At 44.4% G+C, this 14,876-nt stretch overlaps 1 protein-coding gene across 1 annotated transcript; it reads left to right on the top strand.

Annotated features, from left to right (window-relative positions):
* Positions 1-517: 517 nt before the first annotated feature.
* Positions 518-6,710, top strand: CDKN2C (cyclin dependent kinase inhibitor 2C). Its single transcript, XM_066555617.1, has 3 exons — positions 518-733; positions 1,112-1,252; positions 4,815-6,710. Exons 2-3 carry the CDS (start codon positions 1,124-1,126, stop codon positions 5,187-5,189), a joined length of 504 nt encoding a protein of 167 aa, XP_066411714.1. The 5' UTR covers positions 518-733; positions 1,112-1,123; the 3' UTR covers positions 5,190-6,710.
* The last annotated feature ends 8,166 nt before the right edge of the window (positions 6,711-14,876 follow it).

Here is a 14,876-nt window from a genome sequence, read left to right as displayed (position 1 = left end):
TTTGCGCTTAAAAAAGGGGGAGTGCAAAGCCGCGGGCGGAGACGGCGGCCGCAGACCGGCAAGTGCAGCTTTATTTGCGAAGTTGGAAGAGGAGGCGAGCGGGGCTGTCAGTGCGGCTGCGAGCGCGGCCGGGCCGGGGCAGCGGCGGCACCAGCGCAGCCCCTGCCCCCGCCAGGAGCTCTGCCCGCGCCCCGCGGCCGCGGCGGGAGCAGCGGCTGTCCCGGGGAGCGCCCGGCGGAGCGCGGACAGCGGCGGAGAGACCCCGGCGGAGAGACCCCAGCGGAGGGACGACGGCGGAGACGGCTCCGCGCCGCGGCTCCTCCACGCCCTGAGCGCGGGCGGCGGTTCGCGGCAGCCCCCCCGCGCCGCCCGCCGCCCTCCTGGATGCTCCGGAGCCGCCGCCGCCGGGGGCGGCCGCCGGCCGGGATCGCGCCCGCCCGCTGCGCGGAGGCTGCGCGGGGCCGCGGGAGTGAAGCTGCTGCTGCTGCTGCTGCTGCTGCGGGGAGCGAGAGCACCGAGGGAGCGAGCTGGGCGCCGGGACAGCCGCCGCCGCCGCGCCCGGCCCTCCGCGGGCGCGGCTCGTCCTTCCTTTCCCTGCTGGGCCCGGACTAAGCCGACGGAGAGGGATGAAGGGGGGGATCCCGAGCGGGAGTTGGATGCACACTGCTACAGGAGACCTTTCCTCCGAGCTGCTGCTGCTGCTGCTAAGTTTCAGAAACCGACTGTGAACAGGGTGGGTTGTCTTCTTCTTCCAAGATCTCAGGTCTGAGTGAGTCTCCGGTGTACGTGTATATATGTTACCTATAACATATACAATATCTTGCCTAGCTGTTAATCTATTCCCCCCCTCCCCCCTCGAAAATGGCCAAAGTCTTTAATAAGAGTTACTCTATATGTGGAAGCAAAGAAATCTTGCTTCAAGTGGAGCTGCAGTTTTGCTGAATAATCACGTGTGAGTTAGGGGCGGGCTCTTGGCAAGGAGGTTTTTTACGAGTATTTACTACAAGGTCTTACTCCAGAAGATTAACCATCCCAATCCTTCTGTCAGTCTCCGATGCCATGCCTGGTTAAAAAAAAAAAAAAAAAATCTCATCTTTTTTCCGATCGTCAGTCACCCTAAAGAATGGCCGAGCCTTCTGGGAACGAGCTGGCGTCCGCGGCTGCCAAGGGGGACCTAGTGCAACTTACTAATTTGTTGCAAAAGAATGTAAACGTCAATGCACAAAATGGATTTGGGAGGACTGCGCTGCAGGTTGGTATCCAGAGAGGGAGAAAATATTTCATCACTGGTACCTACGTGACCCGGGTTTCCAAAAAAGACAACGTTTTAAGCAGGCTGGTGGATGAAATTCGAGTGGTTTTTCAAACTCGTTGGATGCCATATTTTATAAGTTTAGTGGCTCCAACTCCCTAAAATGACGTACTTGAAATAAAACTGGTCAAAACCATTCTTTCAATCGGGGATCACCCTCAATGTCAAACGGGCTACGAGTTTGCTAATATTTGCTAACTTCGTGGGGAAGAGGCAAGGAAAGAGAGAGCTGAGATGGAAAGAAATCAGCTTAGGTGAGCAGGATTTCATAGCAGGTCTGTAAACACAAATGTTCTGTTCTCTGAAGCTTAGGACTTTTATCTTTTTTTCTTCCTTTTTTTTTTTTTTTTTTTTTTTCCTGCAATGTGCTTTTAAAGCGTGGCTCGTCTGGGTTCTGGGTTCTGCTGTGGATGGTACTTTTCCTTTATGCTCTGTTTGTGGGAATGACCTTTCTCATTGGGAATCATGCTGCTCAGAAGCGAGGACCTCCGATGTACATTAAGAGCTAGCCCTGCGAGCCAGGGTTCCAGATGAATCACTTGCTTTTTCATTCATTATTCGAAAGTTTAATATTTGCTTTTTTCAGATCGGCTAGCAGGGCACGGCTTCTACTTATTCCCTTTCTGATCATATAGGGTGCTGTGTCCTAATTTTTAACTGTGTAGTTGTGCAGGCAGGAGTTGGAACTCATCCAACTGCTAAGTATTGTAGCTGATGAAAGATTTTGCTTTTAATATTATCAGATAATGATGGCAAAAAGGCTAGAATACCTTCCAAATAGTGAAAGATGTGATTTATAAATCCAGAGAGAAAATAAGTGTGGTTATTTTTACTTAAGTTATAAGTAATGCAATGTGGAAGTGGAGCTATAGGTCTTTTTCATTTCACACATTAGTAAAATTGTTTTTTAACCCCTCTTCCCCCTTCCCCTAAAATCATGGTAATAATTTCTGAAAGTGGATTTTTAGACAGCATAGAACCTGTGAGTGTACTCGAGATATTTACAGCTTTTTGGCTTAACATCAAAATGTTAAAGCTGGAAAATAAGCACCTCTTGCTGATAATGCAGGAATGACCCTTTTTTGATAATTTCGCTGAAGCTGGAGATCTGTGAGCTCCTCGCTGTCCTGTTAACACCTAAATAGGGTATCGCATGGCAGTGCAGGCACTTGCAGCAACTTTTAAGAGAGTGAAAGGGTTTAAATTAAAAACTCAGACAAGGTAAATTCTTTAAGAAAGCAGGAAACATTTAGCCAGTTGATTTATCCTCTGGACAAGGGCTGAAAACCGATTTGTCCTACAGGAATGCTGGATATTTTTTCTAAAAGCAGCTAACTGTCCATATCCTGAATTAAGGTATATTTTACACAATTACATAGCATCCAGCTGTATCAACCATGCATCTGTGCCCTAACGATACTTCTTAGGGATTATAGCAACCGAGCTAATGAGCCATCACAAAAACCAAAACAGGAGAATCTGCCGACTTATTTTCAATATGTATCATCCTAAAATGTGCTGTGGGTGCCTGGCCACGCTCGAAAGACTTCTCTCTCAGTGCACTCTGCAAGAGTGAGATAATCTCTCTGTAATCTCTCTCTCAATTACAACGGAGAGAATGCTCCTATATTAATGTCAATGAATTTATATTTTTCCTCTGCATTTATGTTTAATTAAACAACTACTCAGCTTGTCTTGCTCTGTCCTTTTTATTTCTGGTGAAGTGTACCTATGCAGGCCTCAAATACATCTCCTGCCTTTCTGCTCTTCATTAGATTTATTAAATTAATGCTTTTTACTTCTTCTCCTCCCTCCCACCTAACATTATTTGCAAAATATAGGAGGCATTTGCTGCTCAATTGTAGCCCACGGCCAAAAAGCACCACCTTTTTTTGGATTTTCTCCCCCTCGCATCTTTAACTGAAGCCTTCAGTCCCCTGGACTGAACACTGAAAACTCCCACTTAACCCAAATATATGTTTTGAATTCACAAATAATACAGCCTGGGCTCTCAAAAAGAGATCAGAATGTCCGGTTTTTACTAAACAAAAAGAGATCACAATGATCTTGTTTTCTTTTACATCGCTTCCATCTCTCTCAGAAGTGAAAGAACTGGCTGGAAGTCGGGAGCTGGAAGCCTTGAGGCACAGAGAGATCTCTTTCCCTGAATCCCAGCCTGTCTTATCTGCACTTTTGCTCCTGTCTGTGGTTATAATGTGCTGGGCTGCTTTGCACTTCAAACGCTGTACATAAATGTATTTATTATATCTTGTTTTTCTTAAAAAACTTGGTATGTATTTTTCGTCAGGAGAGATTTTCAGCAAACCTCTGTAGAAATTGTACCTTAAGCTAAATCGCTAAATCTAATGCACTGTAATGCTCGTTTATGCTGATTTTTTTTTAATTATTCAAGATTTTCAAATCAATGTGTGAATCTCTCTCTGAGGAAATAGAAAAGAGTTGGTTTTTTTTCGAATTTTGTACTTACAATGAGATTAGTTACAAGGACAGGAAAATACTGCCTATAGGCTAGAGATTACACAATATACATTACAGTTTCATTTTTGGAAAGTGTGCAAACAAAAAATCAGGAATTGCAAGGAAATCGGTGCAAGCAGTTAAGTTACAAATAAGAGAGATTTGTGTTCTAATTATGATAGTTTTATGGTGCAATTGAGAAAATTGAAAGAAGCTTTTTTTTTTTTTTCCCTGAGAGAAACAGTCAGAAAATCCAATTACTGTTGTTGTTGTATTTTTTTAAGGGATGTTTTAACGACAGAACATAGCCACAGTTTACTTATAGTAAGGTTGTGAAAGTATAATGTAATATACTGATTTTAGAAGACAATTTTTGTAATTTTGAAACATTCCTTCTGACTTTTCATTTTTGGGTGACCTAATGAAACACAAATATTGGGGAGAAGAATGTCTTTTAACATTTATGTTTCTCAACAGATAGAGCTATGGTATAGTCCAAATATTTGTTTTATGATAATGCACAGACAATGTAAACACCTGAAAGCTTGTAAAAACATATTCTACATTTGCTGTTGCTTAGGTAAAATATCTGTTCCTCAGAGACCCTATATTTGCTGTTTAACAAGATTAAACAGTAATGCAGAGGTGTCTCAATACTTAGGCAAATAAAACCGAACTATACTTAATTTTTATATGTTCAGAAACGGAGATGACCCTCATTAGGGAAAAAAAAAAAAAAGAAGTTGTTATATGCCATTCTGTGCTATTTCAGGCATTAACCTCTCCGAGGCAGAAAGCTATGACCACCGAAATGATAACATCTCTCACAATTTCACCGAGTTCAGTAACAAATACATGAAAAACGAGAGGTTCTGGTGTGTCATTAGCTCTTTAGGGAGTCTCCTCTGTCTGCTTTAAATGAGAATTGGGCTCTGACAAAAGCCAGGGCTGGGGAGCGAGGACGGGAGGCAGTGCTGGAGCAAACCCCCACCCGCGGTATCCAATTCTCCTCTCTCTTTCCCAGGTGATGAAACTCGGCAACCCCGAAATCGCCCGGCGGCTGCTCAGTAACGGGGCGAACCCCAACCTGAAAGACAGTACCGGCTTCGCTGTCATCCACGATGTAGCCAGGGAGGGCTTTCTGGACACTTTGCAGACTCTGCTGGAGTTCAAAGCCGACGTTAACATCGAGGACAACGACGGCAACCTGCCCCTGCACCTGGCGGCCCAGGAGGGCCACGTGCGGGTGGTGGAGCTGCTGCTGGCGCGCTCCGAGTGCAAGGTGGGCCACCAGAACAAGCGCGGCGCCACCGCCTACGACCTGGCCAAGCTCTACCGGAGGGCAGCCGTGGTGGAACTCCTGGAGGCCAGCAGCTCCTTCCCCCCCAGCATGGACTGAACCCCGCCAGGACAGGACGGGGGCTCCTTTGGACCTGAGGGTGTGCAGACTTCTTGGGGTGTTTCGCTCCTTTTTAACAACATTTGTTGCCACATTTATTTTTTTTTTTTTCCTTCTGAACAGCTGGTAGTGTAAGTCTCAAGAAATTCCAGAGGTGGGTTTTTAGACAATGGAAACGTTTTAAATCCATGCTCCCAGCAGTTTCCTATACCTTTCACTTTACACAGTACTCCCAGGCTCATCCGTGTGTATGTTGGTTGCTCATATCTAGTTTTCCAGTATCAACTTTTACAATTTATTTTAGGTCATTCGTATCAAATCATTAATACAAGAGCTACTATTCACTTGCTTAACATTGCTGGACTTTTAAGAAAAGGAAATAGTTTACTGTGATTTCTCCCACCTCTCAATGCACCCCTCCCTTCTCCTCACTCCTCCTATCCCTTTCGGTCAGGCTCAAGAGTCTGAGGTCCTGTTTTAGCTAAAAACATCCTTTTAATAAGGGGTCACCTGCAGTCCCTGCACAGGCAGAGCTGGAAGTCAAAGGCTGCGTGGCCTGAGGACAGTGGATGGCGCTTAGATGCTTTAGGCAGTAACTGTATTTTGTCACTAACAAGAGCTTGTAGAACTAGGTCACTTACTTTCTAAATTTACATGACACTTTTCCTCTTTGTGTATTTAAACTTTCACCAATCTGGTTTTGAATTTAGTTACCAGAAACAGTATAAGTGGTGTTTCTTCGAGTGCCAGAGGTTTTAAACAGCTCAGTTTAGTAGTTCGTGTTTACTGTGCACTGCAGAGGACTTTTTTTTTTCTAGTTTCAAAACAAGCAGCAGAAACCATTGTCAAAGAGGACACGAAAGCTGCAATGCAACACTTCTAGTCGCTTCATCTGCTGATTGCAGTTTAGATGTTCTCTAAGTAATATTTGCTTTCCATCAATATTCTGTTTCGTCTGGAAATAAACTATTTTAATGACAGCATCTCACAAAACAAGAACATTTGAATAAGGTGACATTTAGGAAGCAGCACTTTTGATATTTGTGAAGTGAGGTTATTGCTTGCACCTAAAACACAATATAACCATTGGAAATTTTCAATTGCAACTCAGAGTTGAGAGTATTCACCAGACTGAAACTCATTTGCCTCTCCAGCCCCAACAGGAGCTAACGATGCTCAGCACCGTGTCAGGAAGAGTCTATTATGAAATTTTTAACATTTGTACAGGATTTACTTATGGGGCAGATGGGCAGTTTAAAGTGCTTCATTTTGAATAGTCTACATTTCAATCATGCAAAATAGAAGGTTTTAAATCAATGCAAAATGAATACTACTTTAAATAGCACTTAAAAGAGGAGAGGGAATACTTTAGTTTAGATTTAACTTTTTTTTTTTTTTAATTAGCCCCACAAAATCAGTTACTACATTTTCAAGTAAAAACAAAATTGCTGAAACTGTCTGTCACATTTACTATAAGCTCTGTCACACTGCTGTGTTCTGATTAAAAACCTCTGTGAAATATGAAAAATTGTGCCATGATCATTAATCGGAGCAGCACAGCACATAAGAAGCATTTTTGGGGAAATAACCCCAAAATTCCCAGTAGAAAGAGCACTAAACCACCTGAAATATCAAACTGAGCAACACAATCCACAGGTCCCTGAGATGAAGTGACCCAAATCACTCTGTGTTGCTCTCCATCTTCCTTTCCTCGTGTCCTGGAGGATGCTCCAAGCTTTTCCCTCTCCATTCCTCTCACAGAGAGGATGCTCCAAGCTTTTTCCTCTCCATTCCTCTCACAGAGAGGAATTCCGTGCTACACCAGAAGGTAATATCCAGCTTTCTCACGTTTGGTTTTTTGTGTTTTTTTTCACCCGTGCTACTAAAAAAACATAATTCCAAACCCGTTTGAAGCTTCATCAGCATTTAATTTACACTAAGGCGAAGTTTAAGCAGTGGCTTAATAAGAACAACTTCTCTTCCGAGAAAAATGCCCCGCCTAGTCAGAAATAGCGGCTTTTATTGCGTGCCAGGAGTTCAGGGTTAAAGCCAGGACGAATCACCCCCGGCCATGCCCAAAGCCTCGGCGGCTGAGTCACGGCTGATAGTCTGCTTTAAAGGTGTGTTTTATCTGATTTCGCTGCTGCGCTTTCTCTGTGAGCCCCTCAACGAGACGATCAATTGAAATTCCTAGTTAGATACTTGGAAAGCAAGAATTGCTCTCTATTGTCCCAGGAAGGTAATAGTTACTGCAAAGAGCCTCTAGGAAACCAAAGAAAGCAGTCAGCTGGTGGGTTACACGCACCTTACAGGGCTTGTCAGAGACATAAATGTGCCTGGTTGCTGGGAAATGGCTTTCCTCCAGAAGCCTTTATATTTACTGAGCGAGGAGAAAATAATATAATGCGAATCTCATCAATAGAGAATCTTGACACCTAAAAAGGATTGTAATACCGCATGTGGTTTCAGAAATTGCTTTGGTGCTTTTCCCCCAGTATTTTGGCAACAACAAAAAGTCCGGTTTCAAAAACTCGCATATTCCTGAAAATGTCGACAAACATATTTATCCAGAGATGCAAAACTGCAGTTTGTGAGATTAAATTGAAGATTTTTGAGAGCTTTTATTGAGACATAAACCAACTGCCAAGTAAGTCTCCAGGCAGGAGCAGAGATCGCCCTGCAGCAGCCCAGGATTCGGCAGCAAAGAGTGCAGTATCGAGATGAGAGGTATAAATAGAAACAAATACAGCAAGCACAGAAAAATGTGAAGAAACAGAGCATAAAATGTAGCTGTACCAGGATTCGCAGTGACCAGGCTGTGTGAGGACACAACTGTGGGGCAACAGCCCTCTCCCCTATTTCAGTTACACGGGTGAGCAAAGCTGTTACACTTGACCTTTGTTTCTAAATTATCCTGGGAACAACGGCGGGGGCTGCTGGGCTTCTTTTGGAAAGGGGCAGATCCTAAAGGAATCCTACAGGGAACGAAGAGAGTTCCATCTGTGGCAGCAGCACCGTGAGAGGGTGAATACCCGGTCTGGGGGTGCTGGGAGACAGGGGCAGAGGTGCAGGGCTAGCCCTGCCACCGCCCTGCCCTTAGCGGGGGGAGAGTGAATGAGAAGGTATTTGAAGGTGAATTTTCCTCAGTCTCCAGTGCAATAAGCCACAGCACATTTAAGTACAGAAAAATACTTTCTTTCCAGCTTTCAGTGTGGGGAGAGGAAAGGAATCAATGGTTTATTCCATGGTGGGGTAAGATATTAGCTCCCTAGGAAATGCCATTGCAGTGTTCACATGAAGAAAGAGTTAACACGGGAGAAAACTACCACTTTTCATCTTCTAAAAGACATAAAAGGTTTTCTTCCACAAATGTACCTGGGAATTCACTGGGCAGCCAGAAGCAGCCAGACATTATTATCTCCTGACTAAAGTGCTGAAATTCCCTCGAAAAAGCAAGGGGAGGAAAGCTTTTACGTTTATCCGTGGGGACTGTTATCCTGCTCATGGAGGGGAGGGGGGGCGGGGGGGTGGGGAATAAAAAAAAATTTAAAAAAGGGAGAAAGAAGGAGAGAGAGAGAAAGAAAGATTTCTCACCGGCTCTCAGCACAGCCTGCCCCACCACGCAGGCACTCAAAATGTCGGTGCTCCCGGAGGGCTCGGCAGGGTCCCCGGGGAGGAGGGAGGGTCGCGCCGGCCGAGGTGCGGGCAGGTCGGGCGGCCCCCGGGGAGCGCCGGGGCGCGGGGCCGCGGGGCGGGGGGGCCGCGCCCGGCTCCGAAACCGTTACTTTGGCTCCTGCGGCTCCGCTCCCCTTGCTCTTCCTGTCCAAATAATTTTAAATTTACGCGCCTTAAATAACAGTCTGATTTTATTTATTTAGTTTCCTCCGCGGGCTCCGCCGCCGCTTCGCTGCGCCCCGGTCCCCGCCGCCAGGCCCGGGGCTGCCGCCGGCCGGGCAGCGCAGCGCGGCCCCGGGGCTCGGGCACCCCGGCCGCCCCCGCCGCCTCTCTCCCGTCGCCGCCGCAACTTCCACTGCGCCCCTTTTTTTTTTTTTTTCCCTATCTTCTCCTTCTTCCTTTTTTTTTTTTTTTTTTTTCCTCTTTTCTCTTTTCCCCTCCCTTTCCTCCCTCTTCCCGCAGCCCGGACTGGAGTCTCCTCAGCGAAACTCCGGTGCTTTCGCGGCCGCGGTGAGTACAGAGAATGGGGACCCACGTCTCGCCGGGGGATGTTTCTAACGCATCTTTGCGGCCGCTGCCGGGCGGCGGCGGCGGCGGGGCTCCCGCTGCTGCGCCGGGCTCTCCTCCCCCAGCCCCGCGCCCAGGGATGCAGAAGCATCTTCTCCCACCGCAGCTCACGTAGAAGGCAAAAGCAAGCAGGTTTGTCTCCAGGTTTCCTTAAAAAAACGGGTAGCAAGGTGTATCTCCCAGCCGGAGCTTTTCATGCATGACCTTGTGTCTGATTTTAAAATCAGACAGGAGAGAGAGGGGGGAGGAAAAATCCATGCTTCTTGGCTTCTGTGTCACAGAGGCGAGAAAATTATCTTCGGATGTAAAGTACATGGCACATTTCTGAGAGCCACATGTGCCAAGCCTGGCTCTGGAGCCCTGATCTGCAGAGCCCCACTCGGAAAAAAATAATAATTCACTTCTGCCATGGCTCTGAGTGGTAAAATGGCTTCTGCGTTTGGAAGAAGCACTAAGTACAAATCACCAGGGACATTTTACAGTGCCAAAGGTTCCTGCTTGTAATTTTGTACTTTTCCCCTGTCTGAATTACCTTTCAGCACAGTATCAGTTATAATTGTGCGAAGTTCAGCTTAAGGATCTACGAGAAAGAGAACTCTCCTATGCCGGATACTTCAGAATAACCTTGACCTTTGATTAGTGCTTATCCTACAAGATAAGTCATGCAGGGAAAGCATGGAATTGGGCAAGGCACCTGCAAAAGCACAAATGAAATGGCTCTATTTTTAAACTAGTGTTAAAATGGCTTCTGAATCTGACCAAACAAGGGGCACTCAGGGGCTAAAAGACAAAATCTGGAGCTCGGTGGCAAATTTCAGTTTGACACACAGAGGACCCCGAGCCAATTTCCTCATCCCCAGATACATTTTGGGCTGTTAGTGCAACCAGACTCAAACTGCCAGAAAGGGTAAATTCCCTCTGAAAGAAAATGAATCAGCCAAAAGTATAATCAGCTTTTCAGGGAAGTACAAGACCACTGAACCATGTTTCCAGTTGCATTTCTTTGTTCCTCTGTAACTGTTTTCTGGTATTTGCAGCAGTAATTATAAGGGCCACTAGCATTTATCAGTCTTTTAAATTAAAGAAGCCTAATTCGGGGTAGGAAGCTTGAAACATTTTCTTCACAGTGCAGCCACTAAAAGGTTAAAGTCGATTCACAGCTCCTCTGAAAGTTTTCCTTCAGCAGATAATGCCTATCAAGATGGTCTTTCTCCTGTTACACTCTGAGAGGAGGAAACGGGGCAGCATTTCTACTGCAATACAGCCCTCTTCACTCCTCAATATTAAGATTATTACCAGCACAATGATATTTTAAGGAACACTTTTACATACACGGAGCTAATGAACATTTAAAGGAAAAGATACACAGCACAAACCACAATAAAATGCGATGCCTTGTAGGAACACTGAGTATTCAAAAGCTTTTCAGGGTTTGACCTTAATGAAACACAAGAGCAGTCCTGGGTACAGATCACATTTATATGCAGAGTATATTGCAGGCTCGAATGAGGGCTTCTGCTAAAGTTAATTGTAATTTTCTAGTGAGGGAGGATCCATGTTCAGGCCTGAAGTTATTAACATCTATTCTGATGGAAATAGGGACATTGGGATAGACTTTGTCAAATCAAAAAAGAGTACTTTCTGCTTCAGATCTGTTACCCTAGAGGTGATGTACCACCATTTGAAAATCTGCACTTCCAAATCAGGCATGCCAGGATGGGACCGAATTGATCAGTCAGGAACTTTTGCTTGCATCTAGTAATGCTGGAGAACAGGCAGAGGAGATGTTCAGTCCACACTAGCTAGAATATACACAGGCCTGGAAACCAAGCTGTTAATTGTAAATGCTTCCTACAGAATGGACTTTTAAAATTTTTCTGAAAATAGAAGTACACTCTGCTAGAAAAAGCAGGTTTTTTCTCTGTACATAACATAGTCCTTGAGGGTGTGACTGTAGGTACACAAACAAAGCTGTATTTAATCTCCCTAAGAGAATTTTATAGAGAACATCTGTTAAAGAGAGAAGTGTATTTGTTTCAGGAGAGCTGTAACATTTAGTAATATCACCTCCTTGCACCAACATACATGCTTTAAAATAGTGTGCTGCCTGTGGATTTTTCAAATGTAATTTGTTTTAGCTCCTGTAAAATAAGGGCTGCAAAGCTGTGCTACACTTTGATACAGCCACAGTATTCACAACCCAGCACTGTATGCATGTATTACAGAGAACACCAATTTCCTTCCTGTACGAGCATTTTAATTTATGGAAACATACTGTTTTGTGTAAAGAAGGTAGTAGATAATTAACAGTATTCATTTAATCTAATTATAGGCCTCTGAGGCAAAAAGCTGACACTTTTCATTGTGGTATATTCAGGGAAGTTAATTGAAACAACATTGCAGCCACAAGGCATAACATGCCCATCGTATATTTGATACTAATTCTTTTCTCAAAAACGGGACCAATCCGATGCTCGCTAGAGATAAGAATTGCTGTTACTCACTCGAGTAAGGAAAGTCTGGGGAACCTCATTATGCAATGCTGCATGCACTGTAATATCTCTGCAATTCCAGAGCTAACCACAGACAACTTAATTTGCCAAATTGCGAGAGGATTTTGTAATGTACACAAGTATCTACTACAAATTAAGAAAAGATTGATCACGTTTTTAGCCAGGACGTAGGTCAGAATCTGAACAGAGATCTGCCTCAAGAAGCAAGAGGTCAATGTACCAACTTTTAGCTCTGTTTAATCTTTAGGAGGAACCAAGCAGTAACAGCAAGCTTCTCCCTAGGAGTTGTTATTAGAAGTGTAGTTTGTGGATTTAAGCTATCAGTATGACAAACAGATAAATAGACAGCAAATCAACACCTGCAGATCCCTAGTATATATAAAAAAAAGTCAGACCATGTGCAGAGTAATTTTTTCTAGCACCTGATATACACCAACAACTCAATCTTCTGACAGCAGTGCTGCTTTCATTCTCAAAGGGAAAGTAAGTCTCAGTTCTGCAAAGTTTGCCTTCAGCTTGCAGAAAATGTGACAGACCAGACACACTCTTTGTGGGGAAGCATTTGCCATTTATATTTAAAAAATTGGAATTTAACATAAATGGCAAATGCTTGCAAGCTAAATCACCATGCTAGGGGCAAATTTCAATGTTTCCCCCTGTTTTGCCACTGGAGGAGTAGAACTGGTGTCTCTGCAGCTCCAGCAGAGAGAACATTTAAAAGGGGGGCAGGAACACCTCCCACTCCCCTCCCTGGCTGCTGCTCAGTGACCTCCAGCTCTGCTTTGCCCGTGGGCAGCACCCAGCCCTTTCCCACTCTGCTCCTGCATCTCCAGGCCATGTTGAGAGGCAAAATTGCCAAGGCAGGGCTGCTGACCCCTGAGATGAATTACACACAATGTAATGGGGATGGTGCAAGTCCTCTTAGAGGACAAACACCCACGGTGAAAGGCCATCAGGCTGAATGTAGGGCCTTGCTTTGCTCTGCCAGGGAGAGACACTGCTGGCAGCCCTACCTATCATTTCAAAATTACTTGTAGCATTTTCAAATGGATTTTGCAGAAATACTTTTTACTGTGTTAAAAAAAAAGAGCTGTATATTACACTTTAGGCACTTGAATGTTTGTTAACAAAATCAGAGAGAGGAAGCCTGAAAAATAAACAGATAATGACACGCGGTCACCTTAACTCCAGGGCTCTGGCTCACAAGATCCAGAACATGCGATAAAGATCTCTAACAAGAAAAGAAAATGTGGCTATAGATGTTAGTCATACCTGATTCCTGTTCCTATACCATTACAGATAAATCACAATTTGCATTTATGTCTGACTCAGAAGATCAGCCTAGTCTCAGAGTTCAATCTGTACTCACACCCCTTCTTTCCCTTGATGCTTTTCCTTCTGCCTGGCTCCTGCCTTCTCTTTCTCCTCTGTGCTGTTTTAAGGTAACTCCCAGCTCTTTCTCTTCCACACTGTTTACCCATCTCTCCATTCCTAACTTCTTACACACCTCACACTCTATTTTCATCTCCTAGCTTCCCTTGCTTCAGCTGCACATCCAACCTCTTATTTTTTCTTAATTATTTCCTCTGGCATTTTTATCTCCATGATGCTTATTAATCTCCTTACCCATGGCATATTCATACCTTTTCCCATGGCATAGCAGAATCTCTTAATGTAAATATGTATAATCTTTTTTTTCCCTAGTCTTGCAGAACTGCTTCCACAACTGATTTCTGTCCATGAGGTCCTAGGAGAACTATTACTGGTCAGCAGTAGTTGTCTTGGACTCTGCTGTCCTCATCTCCTCCTTCCTCTCACTTTCTGCTCCCTGGTTGCAGGCCTCCTCCCAGACTCTTTCATCTTTGTGACCCATCCTCCTTTTCTCTGCAGGAGAAAGGAAGGTGGTGCAGGCAGGAGAGGCACCCAGCTGTCACAGGAAGGGAGGAGCACCCGTGGAGCACTGCCTTGGGCACAGACTGTGCCCCACTGCTCCCCAAAAGCCCCCGAATGCAGAGCGCGCTCCACCAGCTCGGTGGCCTTTGGAAATCTCAGCAAAATGACAAAAATCAATGGTTCTTAACCAATCACATGCAAACTGAGATTTTCTTTTTTTTTTTTTTTTTTTTTGAGTCTTTTAACGTTTTTTACATTTGGATGCACATCTGTGAAACCACAGCAGCAGTGCTGCCAAATTCCAAGTTGATGCTTAAAAGGTGCATGGATGAAAGTAGACCAGTGACGGTGTTCCATTTGAAATTCCTTCTGTAATGGGGATACCAACACTTCTGAATGAAGCAACCAGATTATTATTTTTTAATATGGGCAAAATATTTTTTTAACCTTGTTCTTGAAAATAACTACAGTGGTTTAGCTGGCAACTGCCAAAAATTAAACCTGAGGCAGATGCTTGGCTTGGAAAATACCAGCCCAAACAGTGACAAGCAACTGAAAACAAGATGTAATTATGAGGCACTGGACAAGGTTAAGCAGAGCAGTGGAAGACTTTTAAGTGACCTGCAATGAGTTTCTTAATAAAAACTTTATTGAAGTAAGCAGAATTAAGTCAGATTTCATCTTTTTGGGTGAAGATATTTCCTCTGAAAATAAAAAATGAAAATAAAGGAAAATACTTCCGTAGTGTTCTGATGTGAAGAGGGAGAGGAGAGTGTGCTCAATTGAGACTGGGAGCAGTATAGTTGAGGACTGGACCATTCTCTTTGGCAACAAAACCAACTTGAAAGATCTACAAAAGTGCAGAAATAAATGATCCAAAAGTATTCTGTGCAGATGAAATTTTACAGAGACAGCAGAGTGAAGGGGGAAAGGAATTGCTTCTGGTGGGATAATGTCAAAGCAACAGAAAGGGATGTCCAAATATTTTGTTAGCTTTGGGGTTCCTAAATATCCTCATCGGTGCAGTTTACCATCACCA

Source organism: Molothrus aeneus, chromosome 9, assembly GCF_037042795.1.
Source record: "Molothrus aeneus isolate 106 chromosome 9, BPBGC_Maene_1.0, whole genome shotgun sequence".
NCBI lineage: Eukaryota > Metazoa > Chordata > Aves > Passeriformes > Icteridae > Molothrus > Molothrus aeneus.
The sequence above is the reverse complement of the archived record's forward strand: the minus strand, read 5'-3'. Positions and strand labels throughout refer to the sequence as shown.